Source organism: Emydura macquarii, unplaced genomic scaffold (assembly GCF_026122565.2).
Source record: "Emydura macquarii macquarii isolate MOO-44397 ecotype Brisbane River unplaced genomic scaffold, CSIRO-AGI_Emac_v2 contig_2473, whole genome shotgun sequence".
NCBI classification, from domain to species: domain Eukaryota; kingdom Metazoa; phylum Chordata; order Testudines; family Chelidae; genus Emydura; species Emydura macquarii.
Genome location: NW_027132610.1, coordinates 1,131,469 through 1,150,876, shown reverse-complemented (window position 1 = coordinate 1,150,876; position 19,408 = coordinate 1,131,469). Strand labels below are relative to the sequence as shown.

The 19,408-nt window shown below is 38.0% G+C and overlaps 1 protein-coding gene across 1 annotated transcript in view; it reads left to right on the top strand.

Moving 5' to 3' along the window:
• The window catches only part of CUNH11orf65 (chromosome unknown C11orf65 homolog), a 31,059-nt gene extending 12,885 nt beyond the window's left edge, over window positions 1-18,174 (top strand). The window contains exons 5-8 of the mRNA XM_067562810.1: window positions 489-622; window positions 7,952-8,122; window positions 8,377-8,432; window positions 13,719-18,174. Coding sequence (XP_067418911.1) covers window positions 489-622; window positions 7,952-8,122; window positions 8,377-8,432; window positions 13,719-13,876 — 519 coding nt within the window. The 3' untranslated portion in view covers window positions 13,877-18,174. The remainder of the gene's footprint in view (window positions 1-488; window positions 623-7,951; window positions 8,123-8,376; window positions 8,433-13,718) is intronic.
• Window positions 18,175-19,408: the final 1,234 nt, after the last annotated feature.

The window sequence follows — 19,408 nt, the reverse complement described above, 5'->3', positions numbered from 1 at the left end:
TTTTACATCTATCCCTATCCCTTTAGTTTATCAAATGGTAGCCTCTGCGTAACAGTTCTGGAGTTTCCAATAGAAATCTAAGCTGTTTGACTGTTGTTTGTGTGATTATTATATTACTTCTCAATATGTTATCCATGAGATTTGTCTCTCCACTATATTAAACAGAGTAACAGCAATTAAAGAATCAGCACTCTTTTTAGGCAAAAATTTACCAAAGCAAGGAGCAATTACTATTGGATCAATGTTTGCAAGAGAAAATATACCCTTGCATGTTTAGTCTTGTGTCTTTCAGGTTATCCAGATACTGTATATTATACTGAACAAATAAACAAAACAGGCAAGTGGTACATTTTTAATTATTCTCAATGTAAAGGAACAAGCATGTGGCTTATAAGTGAGAAGACGTGGCCATGGGTGGAGTGGGGGAAGAAAATCAGTAATTGTGCTTTTGTGAAACTAGTCCAACAATATATCACATTTGTCAATAGTTTTGGAGGACTATAGATCCTGTAACTGCTGAGGACAACACAAAGGAAAAGGAATTTCATTATTCTAAGCTGAAAAGGAAACAAGACATTAATAGAAGAAGGAAAAGGAGAAAAATTGAATGGATGACAAAAATGTGAGTTGATGCAATTTTCAGACTTACATTTGTGTGCCTGATTAAAGTAGTATTTTGGTCATGGTTCTTTTCAGAAATCAGTAGCTTTCATGGCTCAGTTATCTTAAAATGTCATGTAACTGTATGATAAGAAATTAAGCTGTATCTTGTTACCAAGTCGTGTAACTTCCAAGTGGGGCTGGTTCCATTTGGGGCAGTAGGATATTCCCTTGTCTATATCTGAGACTACGGGCTGGGTCCCTCTGCAGCTATACAGTAACAGCTGCAGAGGGAACCCAGAAGGAGGTGATGTGACCCTGAGCTGTACTGCCTCCCATGTGGATTTCCATATAAATATCTGGGAGCATAGAGGAGAACAGCCTCACACAGTGTGGTAGATATTCCCAGTTCATTTCAGAAAAGAAGAACTCCACATATAGAAGGCTTCCTCCTCTGCTTGTAGATCACTGCCTCCATTCATCTCCAGAATGCAGCACCTCCTGCTCCAAGGAATTTTCATCCTATTTAACAGAGAAGATCACTCAGATCTGGAATGGCCTCATAGGCCACCAAGAACAAGCTGAGAACAGGATCGGAAACATAATACTTTCATTCCAAAACACCAACTTATCTATACACACAAACAATAGTCATGGAATAACTGAGTGCAAGCAAGGTCACCATCTGTGACTAGGACAACTGCTGTTCCTAGATGGTAGGGTTGTATGGAACACCAGGGAGCATTGCTAACAGAGATTATCAATACTTCATTTGATAAGGGAAATCTACCATGCAGCCTAAGAAGGGCAATACTCTAACCAGAACCAAAAAAGCCATTTCTTGACACTCAAGACCTTGCAGCTACGGCCAATATCTAGCCTCCTTATTCTAAGCAAACTAATTAAGAAGCTAGCAAAAAACAGTCTCCAGTGGCTCCTGTCAATTGCCAGAATCTGGATCCATCTCAGTCAAACTTCAGACCAGGCCACAATACAGACCCATCACTTGTTTCTCTGTTAATGACATTCTTTGGTCCATAGATAAAGAAAAAACATCCATGCTCCTCCTGTGGACCTCTCTGACACTTGTTACTGCTGATCACCAAACTCTCTAGTCCAGCCTCTAAGAACCTGCAGGGTTGGAAGGTCACACCGTGAAATAGCTCAGGTTCTTCCTTTCCGACCAAACCAATAGTTACTTATGGGCAATTGTTTATTGGCACCTCCAAGGTCCTGACCAGTGAAATCCCACAAAATCTTCTCCTCTGTATTATTTAACATCTATATTAAACCATGTTAAGTAAGTAGGTAGCATCTCTAATGCTAACACAATAGAAGAAAAGATGTGGCTCCCAGGACAAAACAGGTATCAACATTTTTATTAACCCCTGCTTGAGTAGTCCAAATTTTATCATCTGTTTTTTGAAGGGAGAAAACAGATTATTCCTTGTCATTAACCATTGTTTCAGGATCAGGTGGGAGTGTGTAAAAGTACACAGCTGCAAACTTAAGCATCCATCAACAAATAGGCATACCACTGGGTGTCATAGAACTGAGATTTCCTTATATTTTAAAGATTACTACAAATTAATTTATTAGAAAAAATATAGTGTTAAGAGGTCTGAGTTTTTAAATGGTAAAATATTCACATATTCTAAGGCTAGGAGAGACCTCTATGATCAGCTTCCTTAGCCTGACTTTCTAGACAAGCCTTTATATGTTTTTTTGGGAGGAATAACAGTATTGCACTGCTCATCACCAGTTCCAACACATTGGCTTAATATACATTCATCAGAGTTAAACTAACATATGTACATAGACTCATAGACTCTAAGATCAGAAGGGACCAATATGAGCTTCTCGTCTGATGGAGGACACAGAGCCTCACTGACCCACTCCTGTAATAAACCCCGACCTATGACTGAGTTATTAAAGTCCTCAAATCATAGTTTCACAAGACTTGAAGGTACAGAGAATCCACCAGCAAGGGAGCCGTGTCCACGCTACAGAGGGAGGCAAAAACCCTCCAGAGCCTTTGCCAATATGCCCTGGGGGAAAGTTCCTTCCCAAACCCAATTATAGCAATCAGTTAAACCCTGAGCATTGGGCAAGACTCACCATCCAGTCACCCAAGAAAGAATTCTCTGTAATAATTCAGAACCCGCCCCATCTAACATCCCTTCACAGGCCATTGGTATATCTACTACCAGTAGTCAAAGATCAGGCAGTTGCCAAACAAGGCTGTGCCATCATACCCTCCCTTCCATAAATTTATCAAGCTCAGTTTTGAAGCCTGCTAGGTATTTTGCCCCCACTGCTCCCCTTGGAAGACTATTCCAGAACTTCAATCGTCTGATGGTTAGAAACCTGCATCTAATTTCAAATCTAAACTTCCTGATGGCCAATTTATATCCATTCGTTCCTGTGTCCACATGGTAGTGAACTTAAATAGTTCCTCTGCCTCCCTCTGATGTATTTATAGAGAGCAATCATATCTCCCCTCAATCTTCTTTTGGTTAGGCTAAACAAACCAAGCTCTCTGAGTCTCTTCTCATAAGGCAGGTTTGCCATTCCATGGATCATCATAGTAGCCCTTCGCTGCACCTGTTCCAGTTTGAATTCATCTTTCTTAAATATGGGGCACCAGAACTGCACACAATATTGCAGATGAGGTCTCACCGGTGCCTTTTATAATGGCACCTCCCTATCTCTACTGGAAATATCTCATCTGATGCATCCAAGGACCACATTAGCTTTTTTCATGGCAACATCATATTGGTGGCTCATGGTCATCCTTTGATAAACCAATATGCCCAGGACCTTCTCCTCCTCTGTCACTTCTAACTGATGCATCTCCATATTATAACAGAAATTCTTGTTATTAGTCCCTAAATGCATGACCTTGCATTTCCCACTATTAAATTTCATCCTATTTCTATTACTCCATTTACAAGGTCATCCAGATCTTCCTGTATGATATCACGAACCTTTTCTGTATTGGCAATACCTCCCAACTTCGTGTCATCCGCAAACTTTATTAGCACATTCCCACTTTTTGTGCCATGGTCAATAATAAAAAGGTTAAATAAGATTTGTCCCAAGACCAAACCCTGAGGAACTCCACTAGTAACCTCCCTGCAGCCTGACAGTTCACCTTTCAGTATGACCTATTGTAGTCTTCCTTTTAACCAGTTCCTTATCCACCTTCCAATTTTCATATTAATCCCCATCTTTTCCAATTTAACTAATAATTACCCATGTGGAACCATATCGATTGCCTTACTGAAATCTAGATAAATTATATCCACTGCATTCCCTTTGGCTAAAAAATCTGTTATCTTCTCAAAAAAGGAGATCAGGTTGGTCTGGCATGATCTACCTTTTGTAAAGTCATGTTGTATTTTATCCCAATTACTGTTAACCTCGATGTCCTTAATTATTTTCTTTCTCAAAATTTTTTCCAAGACCTTGCATACTACTGAGGTCAAACTAACAGGCCTGTAGTTACCCAGATCACCTTTTTTCTGTTTTAAAAATAGGAACTGTTAGCAATTCTCCAGTCATACAGTACAACCCCTGAGTTTACAGATTCATTAAAAATCCTTGCTAATGGACTTGCAATTTCATGTGCTAGTTCCTTTAATATTCTTGGATGGCGATTATCCCCCTCCACCACCACCCCCCCCCAATTTAGTCCCATTAAGCTGTTCAAGTTTGGCTTCTACCTCAGATGTGGTAATTTCTACCTCCATATCTTCAGTCCCATTAGCCACCCTAACACTATCCCCAAGCTCATCGTTAGCCTCATTAAAAACGGAGGCAAAGCATTTGTTTAGATATTTGGCATGCCTACATTATCCTTAACCTCCATTCCATCCTCAGTGCTTAGCGGTCCCACTTCTTCTTTCTTGGTTTTTTTCATATTTATATGACTTTAGAACCTTTAACTATTGGTTTTAAATTCCTTTGCAAGGTCCAACTCTACTTGGCTTTTGGCCTTTCTCACTTTATCTCTACACGTTCTGACCTCCAAGAGGTAGCTATCCTTGCTGATCCTTCCCATCTTCCACTCCTTGTAGGCTTTCTATTTTCTCTTAATCACCTGTCTGAGATGCTTACTCATCCAGCTTGGTCTACAACTCTTGCCTATGAATTTTTTCCCCTTCCTTGAGATGCAGGCTTCAGATAGTTCCTGCAACTTTGACTTCAAAAGGGCTAACTTAGGGTATTAGTTGGGGAAGTGGACTGGACTGAAGAATTCATGGATCTAAAGGTGGAGACGGCTTGGAATTACTTCAAGTCAAAGACCCTAGTCACAGATCTTTTTTTGTTTATCCTTCCATTTAGTTTGAACTGAATTAGTTCATGGTTGCTCAAACCAAGGTTGTCCCCTATAACCAGTTCTTCTATGAGCTTCTCCCTACTCACCAATATCAAATCTAAAATGGCATCTCCTCTTGTTGGTTCAGTAAGTATTTGGTGAAGGAATCTGTCAGCTATCATATCCAGGAAAATCAGGGACCAATTACTACTATTAGCACTTGTCCTCCAATCTATATCTGGGAAGTTAAAGTCTCCCATAATTATACAGTTCCCAGTAGTATTTACTTCATTAAAAGCCTTAAAGAGGTCTCTATCCATGTCCAAATCAGATTCCAGTGGTCTGCAGCACGCCCCAAGCACTATCCCAGGGGAAACGTTAGTAGTTTTCTTCCCCAAAGTGTATTTACCTAGACAGACTCTGTCTTATCAATTCCTGATTTCTTTAGAGTCTACCTCATCACTGATATACAATGCTATTCCACCACCTTTGCCTTTATATCTGTCTTTCCTAAATAGCACATACCCTTCAATACTTGTACACCAGTCGTGACTACTATTCCACCATGTTTCTGTTATCCCTATAATATCTATTTCACTTCCTCTACCAGTAGCTCTAGTTCCTCCATTTTGTTTCCCAGGCTCCTCACACTGGTATACAAACATCTTAATTTTTGCTGTTTGACTTCACTCACATTCCTTATCTGATTTGACACAGACATTCTACTGCCAATATTGCCTACTAGACTGGTATCTACACTAATCTTCCTCTTAATGTCCATTCTGCTTACCACTGCTGTGTCCTTTCTTACTTAATTTTCTTCCCTCTCAATGCTAAAATCAGAAGTGGCGATTACCTGAGCATTTCCCAACCATCTCCCCCAACTCCCTAGTTTAAAGCTCTCTTTATCAGTTGTGCATTTCCCTCTCTACTCAGGTGAAGTCCAGTCCTTTGTCTATGAATACCTCCCAGTGACCATGCATCCCAAAGCTCTTTTTAAAGCACCACTGCTTAAGCCATCTGTTGATCATCAGAATCTTGTCACACCTTTGTTGTCCTTCTCTAGGGACAAGCAGAATCCCACTGAAGATCACCTGAGTCTCAATTTCCTTAAGAAGCTTCCCCAGCCTGGCACAGTCTCCTTTGATCTGTTCCAGCGAGAACCTAGCCGTATCATTTGTATCCACATGAAGGACAATCAGTGGATTCTTTCCCACTCCCATTAGGATCCTCTTCAGTCTCAGGTCCACATCCTGTATCTTAGCACCCAGCAGACAGCACACCCTTCTGTTCTCTGGATCAGCTCTGGTTACAGGCCTGTCTGCTCTTCTCAGCAGGGAGTTCCCAATCACATAGACCTGCCTTTTCCTAATCATGGTGCAATTCTCTGGCTTATTCCCTGTTCTTTCTGGCTGCAAGTCATTTTGTCTACTAATCTCTTTTGCAGTCCTCTGCAACCGTTCCTGTATCCTCCTGGGGCTCTTCTTTGGTGGTATCTCTATTGCCTCATCCACTCTTTGTAACGGACTAGCTGCTCTTCTCTTCTTCCTCGCCCTCCCACCTTCAACAACCACCTGCTGTGCCCTTTCTTCATTTTCCAACTCCGCAAACCTGTTTCCGGACTCTCTTTTACTAGCCCGTCTTTTCCTTTGCCGGGTTCTCAGTCACATGCTTCCACTGTCCACTTTCCTCATCCAGCATTCTCCCCTCAGAGTTTGTTGGTCCTGCTTCCATCTGCAGGTCTGGGTTTTTCCCTTCAGCCTCCTCATTCCTTTACTCCATCATCTGCTTGAACCCCCTTCTAAACTCAACCAGAGTTTCCACCTGCATCTCCAACCCTCGAATCTTCTCTTCCATCAGCTCTATGAGGCGGCGCTTCATACAAATGAAGATCTTTTGGGGTACCCCCTCCAGGATCATGTACATCTGCAGCTTCCATGTCCAGTCATCTTCATTGTCTCTTTCACCGCTTGAGTGACTACCAATACCGTCTCTGTATCTGTCATAGCCTTTCCCCCTATATAATGCAGGACCCACCTCCTCACATCTAATATAATGCTATCCTAGCTTTGAGGAGGAAAACACAACTCCACTTCTGCCAGAGTTTCAGCAGCATAACAGAACAAGCTGCTATAATGTTAAAGTGATCCACTGCAATATTTCCAGTTCTTCTTACCCCAGCCCAAGAAACCCAAGAAACAAGACAAAGAGGTTGTTCCCAAATTATAGCCTACCAAACAGAAGATTATTTCTGGGTCACTATCATGAGTATTTTAAAAATAATGGCTAAATCTTTCATTCCTTACTCAAGCAAAACTTCTCTTGGAGAGACAAGGTGGGTGAGGTAATACCTTTTATTGAACCAACTTCTGTTGGGGAGAGATACAAGCTTTCAAGCTGGCACAGGTCTATTAAAGTCAATATAGATTAGCTTTCTCATAGGCATAGTCCTGACATCATTAATGTACAGGGTTAAAACAGGTACTTCAAAATTTTAGGGAAATATTTATAAAAAGAGTTCCTCCTAGAAGTTGAATCATTTTTGACCCCCTCATGTGCCTGAAAAGATCACTTTTGTGAAGATCTCTGTTTCAGTTGTATAGCCAGTGTATAAATTGTTGTGTATGATGCAGTGCACTGTTTAAAAAACCCAGAAGTCACTCTATAGAGTGGTGGTGGTGTAGATGCCCACATAGCTGTTATATCATTTTTGTCAAATGCTTTGGAGATCATTTGGGATAAAAAGTCTAATATATTTGATATTATTAAAATGACAAAAAAAATAGTAGAATCAATATTTAAATTTTGTACACACATACTTGATTCTCTAAGCTCTTCCCCTCCTCCTCACTATGTCACTATTAAATCTAAGTGCAAGGTAGATAGTTAATAATGACTAAGGTACATAATAGTTATCCATAGTTGATTCTGCTAGAATGAGACAATATGCTAGGGTATAGTGCCCCTTACAGTCAGAAAATATAAATGTTCCAAGCAACCTGCAATAACAAATTCTTGTTTCACCATTAGGTATTATGCAGGAAGCCTGCGGGTCAAAACAGAGGATCCTACTACTGCAATCTTAATTCAGAGAAGTGCAGAAGGCATCATCAATGCTGTTGAGAAAGGAGGAACAAACAATGTAATGGAATGGGAAGTGGATGAACTTTTGAAATGGACAAATGCACTTAACTTTGAAGAGTAAGTATGTGATTTTTTTTGTTTTCTTTCCCCTCTGAAGGACTTTGTTATTCATGATAAAGCCCTGATGATCCCCAGCTTCTCCAACTTTAAATCTTTTCCCTTCAGTGTTCTGTATTGTGGCCTTGATTTTTTTTAGAAATGTTTCACCTTCCAAAACGTTTACTTACCTCAACAGAATAAAATTGTGTTTAATTTTCAGGATTTTGTTAATTGTACCTTAAACTGAAAGTGTGTTTACTTAATGTACTTAGATATATTAGCCACTGGAAAGACATTGCAACAAGCAATTCATCAGCTAACTACCAGGGTAAGTGGCTCAAATTATAGTTGACGCATATGGCTTTACATACAGTTTTGCTCTCAAAAATTATTGTAAAAAATGGCAGCTAAGTTCATTGTGTCAATTATTTTTTTCCATATCCACTATTCTTAGCTTCTAAGTAAAAATATCCTTTCTAATTGCCAATCATGCAAACTCACCAAGGAATCAGTTTATATATCAGTATCATTAAGATATGGTGATCTTTATGAAGATCAAAGTGTAAGTTATTTTTAAAACTAACACTTGAAAAGGAAAATGGAATGTTGAATTCCAGAAAGATATTATTTGCCTCTTAAAAGGCAAATTCTTTTTACTAAACTCAGCTGTAGCCAATTATGATTTACACATTTGCTTCTACAATCTAATTTGTTAACATTGCTCCAAACATCAGTATTGTTCATCTTTGAGAAAATGAACAAGTTCGGGTCTCTCTAGTCATTTAAAATTGACTTTCTACATCATCTTTATTAGTAATGCGTGCATCTTTTTACAATGAGGTTTTACATGCTGTAATTTAGTCTCTCTTTTTTTACATGTGTTTTTCTCTGCTATTAACAGGCCAGTAAACCTAAAATTAGATATATCAGATATATTGGTTCACAGGCATGTTATTTAATTGTATTATAATAGTGCCTGGGATTTCCCTGTTGTGGACCAGGACCCTACTATACTAGGCACTGTAGAAACACAGAACAAAAATACAGGCCCTGTCCCAGAGGTCTTACTATCCAAGTAAGGCCTAATTTTAAATACGTAAGAGCTAGGCTTTCCAAGTGTTCCAATGAGGAAGATTCTTGTATACTTCATCTACCCATTTGAAAGACTCGAAGGAATACTCCACATTTTAAAACTAAAAATACACAAAACAGCATTTATTGGGATGAGTTAGTAAGATTTATTTTAATTTATTATCATGTCCTAATGCTGTATATAATGTAATTGCACTTACACCCAGTATATTTTAGGATTAAATATACTCTGTTCTTGCCTGTTGTTGTTAGATGGGAGCTGACAACCTGAGAAGGGTGGGTGTCTATTCAGTATGGGCCTAGGTATCATACTGTATGTGGTACTTGGGCTATATCCTTACTTAGTACTTCCAATACCATGGATTTTAGAGGTATCACAAAGCCTGATCAGCAGCTTGTCTGAAATAAAGAAATGAACTTTGCAGAAAAGTGCCTCTGTAGATTGTCCATAGTAATAATCACCCTAAAATACAAAAAAACGTGTAGAGCCCCTTATAAAAGTAAAGCATTTTCTACCTAGCTAGTGGATGATAAAACATTTTCAAGACACTAAGTGGGTAATGCTCAGAATTGACATCCCCAGTACCAAAATAATCCATTATTTTTGTCACATGTGGCAGGCAACCTTAAAAAATAAATGACTTATTTTATAGGCTAAACACATTCAAACAGCATCAGCTGGTAGGTAGGAAATGCACAAGGAATGTCTGAAATCCCTGAGAGAGTTCAGTTAGTTGGATCTCTTGATTATTAATAGATTTTAAGGCCAGAAGGGACCATTGTGATAATCTACTCTGAACTTTTGTATAGCACTGGCCATAGAATGTCCCCAAAATAATTCCTAGAGTATATCTTTTAGACAACATCCAATCTTGATTTAAAAATTGTCAGTGATGGAGCATGCACCATTATTATTGGTAAATTGTTCCAACTATTAATTACTTTTTCCATTAAAAATTATGCCTTATTTCAGTCTGAGTTTGTCTTCATCTTCCAGCCACTGGATCATGTTATATCTTTCTCTGAAATATTGAAGAGCCCATTATTAATATTTGTTTCCCATGGAGGTACTTCCAGACTGTAATTAAGTCACTCTTTAACCTTCTCTGTTTAGTTAAATAGCTTGAGCTCTCTGAGTCTATCACTAAAAGGCATGTTTTCTAATTCTTTAATCATTTTCGTGGCTTTTCTCCTAACCTCTCTAATTTATCAATATCCTTGAATTGTGGGCAACAGAACTAGACACAGTATTTCAGCAGTGGTTGCACCAGTGCCAAAACAGAGGTAAAATAACCACTCTACTTGAGATTGCTATTTATGAATCCTAGAATCACATTAGCTCTTTTGGCCACAGTGTCCCACTGGGAGCTCATGTTCAGCTGATTATCCACCACAACTCCCAAATCTTTTTCACAGTCACTGCTTCCCAGAATAGAATCCCCCAGCCTGTCAATATGGCCTAAATTATTTGTTCCTCGATGTATACATTTACCCATATTAAAATGCACATTGTTTAGTTGCTCCCAGTTTAACAGGATATCCAGATTGCTCTGAATCAGTGATTTGTCTTCATTATTTGCCACTCCCCCAATTTTTGTGTCATCTGCAAACTTTGTCGATGATGATTTTATGTTTTTGTCCAGGTTATTGATAAAAATGTTAGATAGCATAGGACTAAGAACCAGTCTCTACAGGACGCCACTGGAAACAGACTTGCTTAATGACAACTCTCTGTTTACAGTTACATTTTGAGACCTATCAGTTAGCCAGTTTTTAATCCATTTAATGTATGCCAGGTTAATTTTATATAGTTCAGTTTTTTAATCAAAATAATGTGTGATACCAAGTCAAACACCTTACAGAAGTCTAAGTATGTTACTTCAACACAATTACCCTTAATCAACCAAACTTGTAATCTCATCAAAAAAAGATATCAAGTTAGTTGATACCATGTGATTTGTATTAATTACATTACCCTCCTTTAGTTGATTGCTAATTGAGTCCAGTATCAGCTGCTCCATTATCTTGCCTGGTATTGATGTCAGACTGGCAGGCCTATAACTACCCGGGTCATCCCATTTACCCTTTTTAAAAACTGGCACATTAGCTTTCTTCAAGTCTATGTAACTTCCCCAATGCTCCAAGACTTAGTGAAAATAAGCATTAATGGTGCAGCAAGCGCCTCAGCCAGTTCATTTAAAACTCTTGGATGAACCTGCTGATTTTAAAATATCTAACTTTAGTAGCATTCTCCAGTGACACTAGTGGCATGGAAAAAGTGTTATTACGATATGATTGGATTGTATCATCTGTTTTTCCCCCAAATACAGAACAGAAATATTTATTGAACACCCATGCCTTTTCTTCATTATTATTGATAATTCTACCATTTCCATCTAATAATGGACCAATACCATTGTCAGTATACTTTTTATTCTTAATATATTTTAAAAACTCCTTATTCCTGTTGGCCATGGAATTCTCCTTGTGTCCCTTGGCTTCCCCTATCAATTTTCTACAATTCCTAACGTCTGACTTATATTCATTAGTACCAACTTTCCCCTTCTTCCATTTGTTATGTTGTTTGTATAGCTCCTTTCACTTCCACTCTAAAACAGGGTTTTTTTTAAACCAGCACAGCCTTCTTCCTCAGTTGTGGGATTGTGGCTTTTTGACCATCTAATAAAGTGTTCTTAAATGATTCCCAAGTATCATTCACATATTTCCATTTAAATTCTGCCTCCCAGCTGATTTGGCTCATAACTGTTTTCAGGTTTGTGAAATTGGCCCTATTAAAGCACCAAGTATATATATTACTGGTCTGGATTTTATTCTGCTTGCACAGTATAAATGTGATCAATTCATAATCACTTTGTATCTAAGTTACCATTAACATTTAGTTCAGTGATCAGTTCCTCTCTATCTGTTAGGACAAAGTCTAATACAGTGGTGGCTGTAACACTTTTTGAGTTAGGAAATTGTCATCTATAATGTTTAGAAATTTCAAAGGTATTTTAGTACTGACAGCATTATCTAGCCATTAATGACTTTTTTTTTAGTAAAGAGACATTGGATAGTGCAATGGGATGTATAAAAATGGATTTTTCCACCAATTCTGGTGGAGGTCAGGGTTATGGTTTTTTTATGTAATTTACTAAAAATTATATTTAATATTAAAATGATTGTAAGATGCAAATAAAAAGCCTTGAGTACTTTTAATTAATAGTAACACTGTCATCACAGCAAACAATGTAAAAATATCTCAGTTATGCAACCGTTGCTCCAATGACAAAGAACACAATTGCTGAAGTGGTAGGGAATCCAAGTTGCAGAGATGCTGGAAGTAGAACCACTGAAGAGACGCTACAGGTCACATGGAAGGCTATTTTAGGGGCTGTTAAAGGACACTGGAGTAAAGAAGTAGCATGAGCCCTCCTTGCACATTGGAAGAGAAGGAAGCATTAGTGGCAGGAAGTAGGGCGAGGCAGTAGCAGCAATGTAACCAGTAAACCCAGAACTCAGTTCCATAAAATAAATAAACCAGGCTAATTTGGAATTGTGTGTGATGACAGAAAACACTCCAGATTCACTCTGGTAATTTGGGTCATCACTAGATGTCCTGAATGAAACTGTAGTCCCACAGTCCGTTATCCTTCCATACATAATATCTGCATAAAATTTCTCCTTGTTTATTGTTAGGGCTGTCTCAAGCCTTTCATTACAACTGACAGAATAAAGCTAAATAGATATAAGCCAGTTATAAACTGATGTGTGCCCCACGGGGGTGTGCACTGATTTAACTAAATTGATTTAAAAAACAATTTTAGTTAAACCAGTGGAACTGTTGCGTGTAGACAAACCTCAGTTAAGTTAGGCAAGAACCACTCGTCTATTTATTGGCTGTCTTGCCAAAGTGGCTCCCACAATGATGCTCTGTTTAGACATTATGCAGTCCTAGGCTGTATAAATATGCAACATCTCATAGAACATTAGGGTGGGGCAAGTAAAAAAAGAAAGACAAGATACAAGTAAAGGGCCAAATTCTGCGCTCATTTACACTGTGTAAATCCAGAGTAACCTTGTTGGCTTCCATAGAATTACTGAGGAGTCACTCCGCTGGGAAAGTAGAATTTGGCCCACAGTTTATTCTTCAGAGGGGGAAGAGGAGAATAGCTTTAATTGAAAATTAGACTGTATTTGTTTTTTAACAATGGTACAGAATAAAAGAAAAATTAAAGCACTGCTATCCAGGTATGTTTCCTAAAGTTGTTTGTCTTCATCCTAGGGAAAATGAATAATTTGCTCCAACTCATTAAAACAAACAGAACGTTTTTAAGCAGGGTTGTTCAAGTGTGCTGCGGGTCTGAGTTTAATCTTTGTTATTTTAAAACAGCATTATTAAAATTTTGTAAGGAGAAAAAGAAATACAATAGGTCAAAATATAACCTTGTGACAGTTACTTTAAATAATATCTATATTACTATTCACAGATTTTTCTGACCTACATTTTTTTTTAATTTAGGTTTCCAGTTTGCTGTATCACAACATGAGCCATCTGAATTCTCACAGACACCCCATGGTACCATCCAGGAAACACCAAGCCCTAATCCATTAACTTTAAATGAAACAGACTTCAAATCAGGAACAACTGTAACACCATTAAACTCACCTTGTCTTTGACGAGGGAATCTTCTAGTGGATGAAAATTCTGAATGATGATTTTGCTCCTATTCACTAGAATACTGTTTTGCTCTACTTCAATCTGATATGAAATGGAGCCATAGTTTCAGCAGTTAGAGCTGACTAAACAAGAAATCTGAATGTAAAACACAAATGTGCTGCAGTATGATTCTCTAGAACATAAGAATGGCCACAGTAGGTCACATCAGTGGTCCATCTAGCCCAATACCCTGTCTTCCAACAGTGGCCAACGCCAGGTGCTTCAGAGGGAATGAATAGAACAGATAGTCCTCAACTGATCCATCCTGTCAGCCATTCCCAGCCTCTGGCAAACAGCAATTCCTGCCCATACTAATAGCCATTGATGAACCTATCCTCCATGAACTTATCTAGTTCCTTTTTTAATCCCGTTATAGTCTTGGCCTTCACAACATCCTCTGGCAAGGAGTTCCACAGGTTGACTGTGCAGTGTGTGAAAAAAACTTCCTTTTGTTTGTTTTAAATCTGCTGCCTATTAATTTCATTTGTTGACCCCTAATTTTTGGGTTATGAGAAGGAGTAAACAACACTTCTTTATTTCTCCACACCAGTCATGATTTTATAAACCTCTATCATATCCCCCTTAGTCGTCGCTTTTCTAAGCTGAAAAGTCACAGTCTTATTAGTCTCTCTTCATATGAAAGCTTTTTTGTACCCTTAATCATTTTAGTTTACCCTTTTATGTACCTTTTCCAATGCCAATATATCTTCTTTGAGATGGGGCAATCAGATTTGCACACAGTATTCAAGATGTGAATGTACCATGGAGTTATAAAGAGGCAATATGATATTTTCTCTGTCTTATTATCTATCCCTTTCCTAATGATTCCAAACATTCTGTTAGCTTTTTTGACTGCCACTGCGCAGTGAGTGGATGGTTTCAGGCAATTATTTTCTTTTTGGAGTAGTAAGAGCTGATTTAGACCCCATCATTTTATATGTATAGTTGGAATTATGTTTTCCAATGTGCATTACTTTGCACTTATCAACACTGAATTGCAGATGAAATTTTGTTGCCCAGTCACCCAGTTTTGTGAGATCTCTTTGTAACTCTTCGCAGTTTGTTTTGGACTTAACAATCTTGAGGAGTTTTGTATCAGCTGCAAATTTTGCCACCTCACTGTTTACCCCTTTTTCAAGATCATTTATGAATATGTTGAACAGCTCTGGTCTCAGTACAGACCCCCTGAAGGACACCACTTTTTACCTCTCTCTATTCTAAAAACTGACTATTTATTCCTATGCCTTGTTTCCTATCTTTTAACCAGTTACTGATCCAGAAGAGGACCTTCCCTCTTATCCTATGACTGCTTACTTTGCTTAAAAGCCTTTGGTGATGGAACTTGTCGAAGACTTTCTGAAAATGTCAGTGCACTATATCTATTGGATCACCCTTGTCCACATGCTTGTTGACCTCCCCCAAAGAATTCTAGTAGATTGGTGAGGTATAATTTCCTTTAACAAAAACCATGTTTACTCTTCCCCAACAAATCATATTCATCTGTGTGTCTGATAATTCTGTTTTTTATTTTAGTTTCAACCAATTTGCATGATACCGAAGTTAGGCTTACCGGCCTGTAATGCCAGGATCGCCTCTGGAACCTTTTTTAAAAAATTGGCATCACGTTAGCTATCCACTAGTCATCTGCTACAGAAGCTGATTTAAATGGTAGGTTACATACCACAGTTAATAGTTCTGCAATTTCACATTTGAATTCCTTCAGAACACCCAGAACTCTTGGGTGGATACCATCTGGTCTGATGACTTATTACTGTTTAATTTATCAATTTGTTCCAAAACCTCCTCTGCTGATGCCTCAATGTGAGACAGTTCCTCAGATTTGTCACTGAAAAAGAATAGCTCAGGTTTGAAAATCTCCCTCAGATCCTCAGCCATGAAAACCAATATGCAAAGAATTCATTTAATTTCTCCGCAACAGCTGCATTTTCTTTGTGTACTCCTTTAAGCATCTTGATTGTCCAGTGGCCCCACTGGTTGTTTAACCAGTTTCCTGCTTAAGTTGTACTTACAAATTTTGTTGTTGTTACTTTTTGAGTCTTTGGCTAGCTGTTCTTCAAATTCTTTTTTGGCCTTCCTAATTTTATTTTTACACTTAACTTGCCAGAGTTCATGTTCTTTTTTTATTTTCCTCACTAGGATTTAACTTCTGCTTTTTCAAGAATGCCTTTTTGCCTCTAACTGCTTCTTTTACTTTGCTCTTTACCCATGGTGGCACTTTTCTGGTCCTCTTTCTGTTTTTTAATTTGAAGAGTATACATTTAAATTTGATCCTCTATTATAGTGTCTTTTAAAGAGTTTCCTTGCAGGGATTTCACTTTTGGTACTGTACCTTTTAATTTGTGTTTAACTTCCTCATTTTTGTATAGTTCTCCTTTCTGAAATTAAATGCTACCATGGTGCTTTGGTTTTTTTTCCCTCTCCTGCCTCCCCCAGAGATGTTAAATTTTATTATGTTATGGTCGCTATTACCAAGCGGTTCAGCTAAATTCACCTCTTGGGACCAGATCCTGCACTCCACTTAGGACTAAATCAAGAACTGCCTCTCCTCTTATGGGTTCCAGGACTAGCTGTTCCAAGAAGCAGTCATTTAAGGTGTCAAGAAATTTTGTCTCTTCATCCCATCCTGAGAAGCTCCTGAGATGGGATGTGTTGTCATTTAATTCAAGCCATCTTAATATTCACCCATCTTAATATTTAGACTTCTAGTATTTGTTTCCTCCCCCAGAAAGGTATCCTCAGTGAGAGGATACTATGTCATCATCTGGAAGGAGAGTCCCACTATGGGACTGCTGCCCTTCACTCCAGTTTGATGTTCTCCTTCCCTGAGACTTTCATCCTCCTCAACAGTGCAGAGGCTGTCATACTGAGGGTCGCACCATTCTTCAATGCCCTGGAAAGTCTCATCTATATACCTTTCTGTCTTCCTTAGCTTCTCCAGTATGCGGTCTCTGAGGGCCAGGAGCTCCTTGAACTGAATGCACACATATGCCATTTGCCCATAAGGCAGGTAATCATATCTAGCATTCAGTACAATAAACTGGACAGCCCCCATTCTGTTGCTGGAGTTCTTCTTGCATTCTCTTTTTACTCCTGAAGCTATTTCTTTTATTGTTTGTTTTTTATCCGGGGGTGAGGGTATTTTCTTTAGTTTACAGAATGTTAATTAAGTGTATCTACCTCTTCACTCCCCCTCTAAATTCCACCGCAAAACTCCTGTTTGCTGCCCCTCTCCTGTATAAACACAAATTACAGCAGTATTCTAATCTGTTTTCAATCAGTCATACTGCTATCAATAATCTCCTCTACTTTTCTTCCTCTTCTAAAACTTCTATAGTAAGTTAGTTTCTATACAATAAAATTATGCCAAATGCCTCAGCAAATATTGTAGCGATCTTTTTCTACTTTCCTTAGAATCAAGGAATTTATTATTTCATGATCACTTTCACCCAAGTTACCTTCCACCTTCAGATTCACAACAAACACCTCAATTTTATTCAATATCAGGTCTAAAATTGCTGCTGCTCCTCTCCCGTTACTTTCCCTACCTTCTGAAACGTGAAATTGTCCCTAGTGCATTCCAAGAATCTACTGGAGATTTTGCATTTTGTTGTATTGCTTTTTCAACAGATGTCTGGTAGTTGAAGTGTCCCATTACTACCAGGGTTTGTGTTTTGGATATTTGTTCTAGAAGTGACTCACTGACCTTCTCTTCCTAGCTGACCCCTAACCTGTCTATAATATCAAAACAAAATAGTTTTGCTTAAATAACCTTTGCAGAAAAGCTTAACAGGATTTTTTTGGGGTGAGACTTTTTTTTGTTGTACCTTACATTATAGAGTTCATCTCCAAAGCAACCATGAACAAAACAAAAACAAAACAAAAAAAAATCCCGACAAAAATCTAACCTGTTGCTTGGACTAACAGGTGAAACATTGAATAAATGGTTTTGGTAAGAAAGATATCTTACAAAAATACTGTTCTGTCATTATGGGCTGTAATCTGTTTCAGGACTTCCTAGCTATAAATGTATTTGTATTTTGTAATTGATTCTGGAGAAAAACTGCTCATTTTGCTAATATACTGATCTTATAAGCGTCAGTGATATATCATCTTGATTCATATTATATTTTTATATATGTACATATATTTATCATTTAACCTAAGCAGCAGATAACTCCTCTTATACATCAATTTCTGTAAATCAATTGCAAGTTATACTTGTGTGATAAAAACGAGATATTTAACACACTCTTCTCTATGCATTTCCTTCTCTACAGCAGCTCCCAATTTTTCCAGTTGTGGTCTTCACTTCCTTGACTCCATCTCCTCCTCCTAAAATGAGCAGTTTTAGTTAATGCTGACATTTAAATATCATCATTAGGTTTTTGTATCAACAGCCAATAGATTAATGGAGCCAGGGGCGTTCACACCTTTCAGAGGCTTTGTTTCAGGCTGTCTGCAAGGCTATACTGCATCAGCTTACACTTGGTTCAGGCTTTGAACCACAAAAGTAATAATAATAAAAATATAAACCTTCAACTTTTAACAGTCACACAATTGAGTTTAGCACCCATTGCTAACAATATACCTTTATTGAAACATTTGCACTGAAGCACTGTACCTCTGACAGGTACAGAAGATTAATATTCATGCAGAAAATACAATCAGTAATGCATTACCATATGCAAATATAACATTTTTATATTTTAAGAATTGACAACTTCTCAGGAGAATTAATAAGACTTAAGCTTTAAGCAAAGTATTTTTTTAGATGAAATCAAATGTGTATTCTAATATGTATTCTTTAAGCACAAAGCTACAGATAACTGTCACATAACTCACTTCATAACTATTGGGAAATTAATTTGAAAATGTGTGTTGTTGGTCTTTGGGGAGCATGAAAGGTTCCAGTTTGACAGTTATGGAGACTGAAGTTCTCACTTTACCCAAACAGCTAATGCAGTCAGCATGGCTTCCCCACACTACCCTGCCAACTAAGCTCCATCCCTGTTCTGGAGAAATCTTCTCTAGTGGTAGAGAGAGCAGGTTCAGTCTCCACAGCCTATTTAAATCTGCGGCTTCTTTGTTGAGATTTGAGATTGAACACTTGTCCAACAGAAACTGTACAGAGACCAACAACTCATTTTACATATTCAACAAAGTTGTCACTGGCTTTAAAAAATATAAATCAAAATCTGTTAAAAAAACAAAAAACAAAAAAAAAAACCTTCCCTTCATACCATAGGCTCAAATTATCCTTAGAAACAGTCCATGAACAATTCATCACATTTTCCAGGCATATAACAATTCACACACTCCAGGGAAATATTAGAATATAAAAAATGCAATATAACATGGCTTCATATATTTTTACCTTACTAATATAGTAAATGTATATGGCTCTTTGATATGAATCTAAGTGACTTTCAATGCTACTGCTCTTGAGTTTCTGCCTAACCATTATTCAGAAC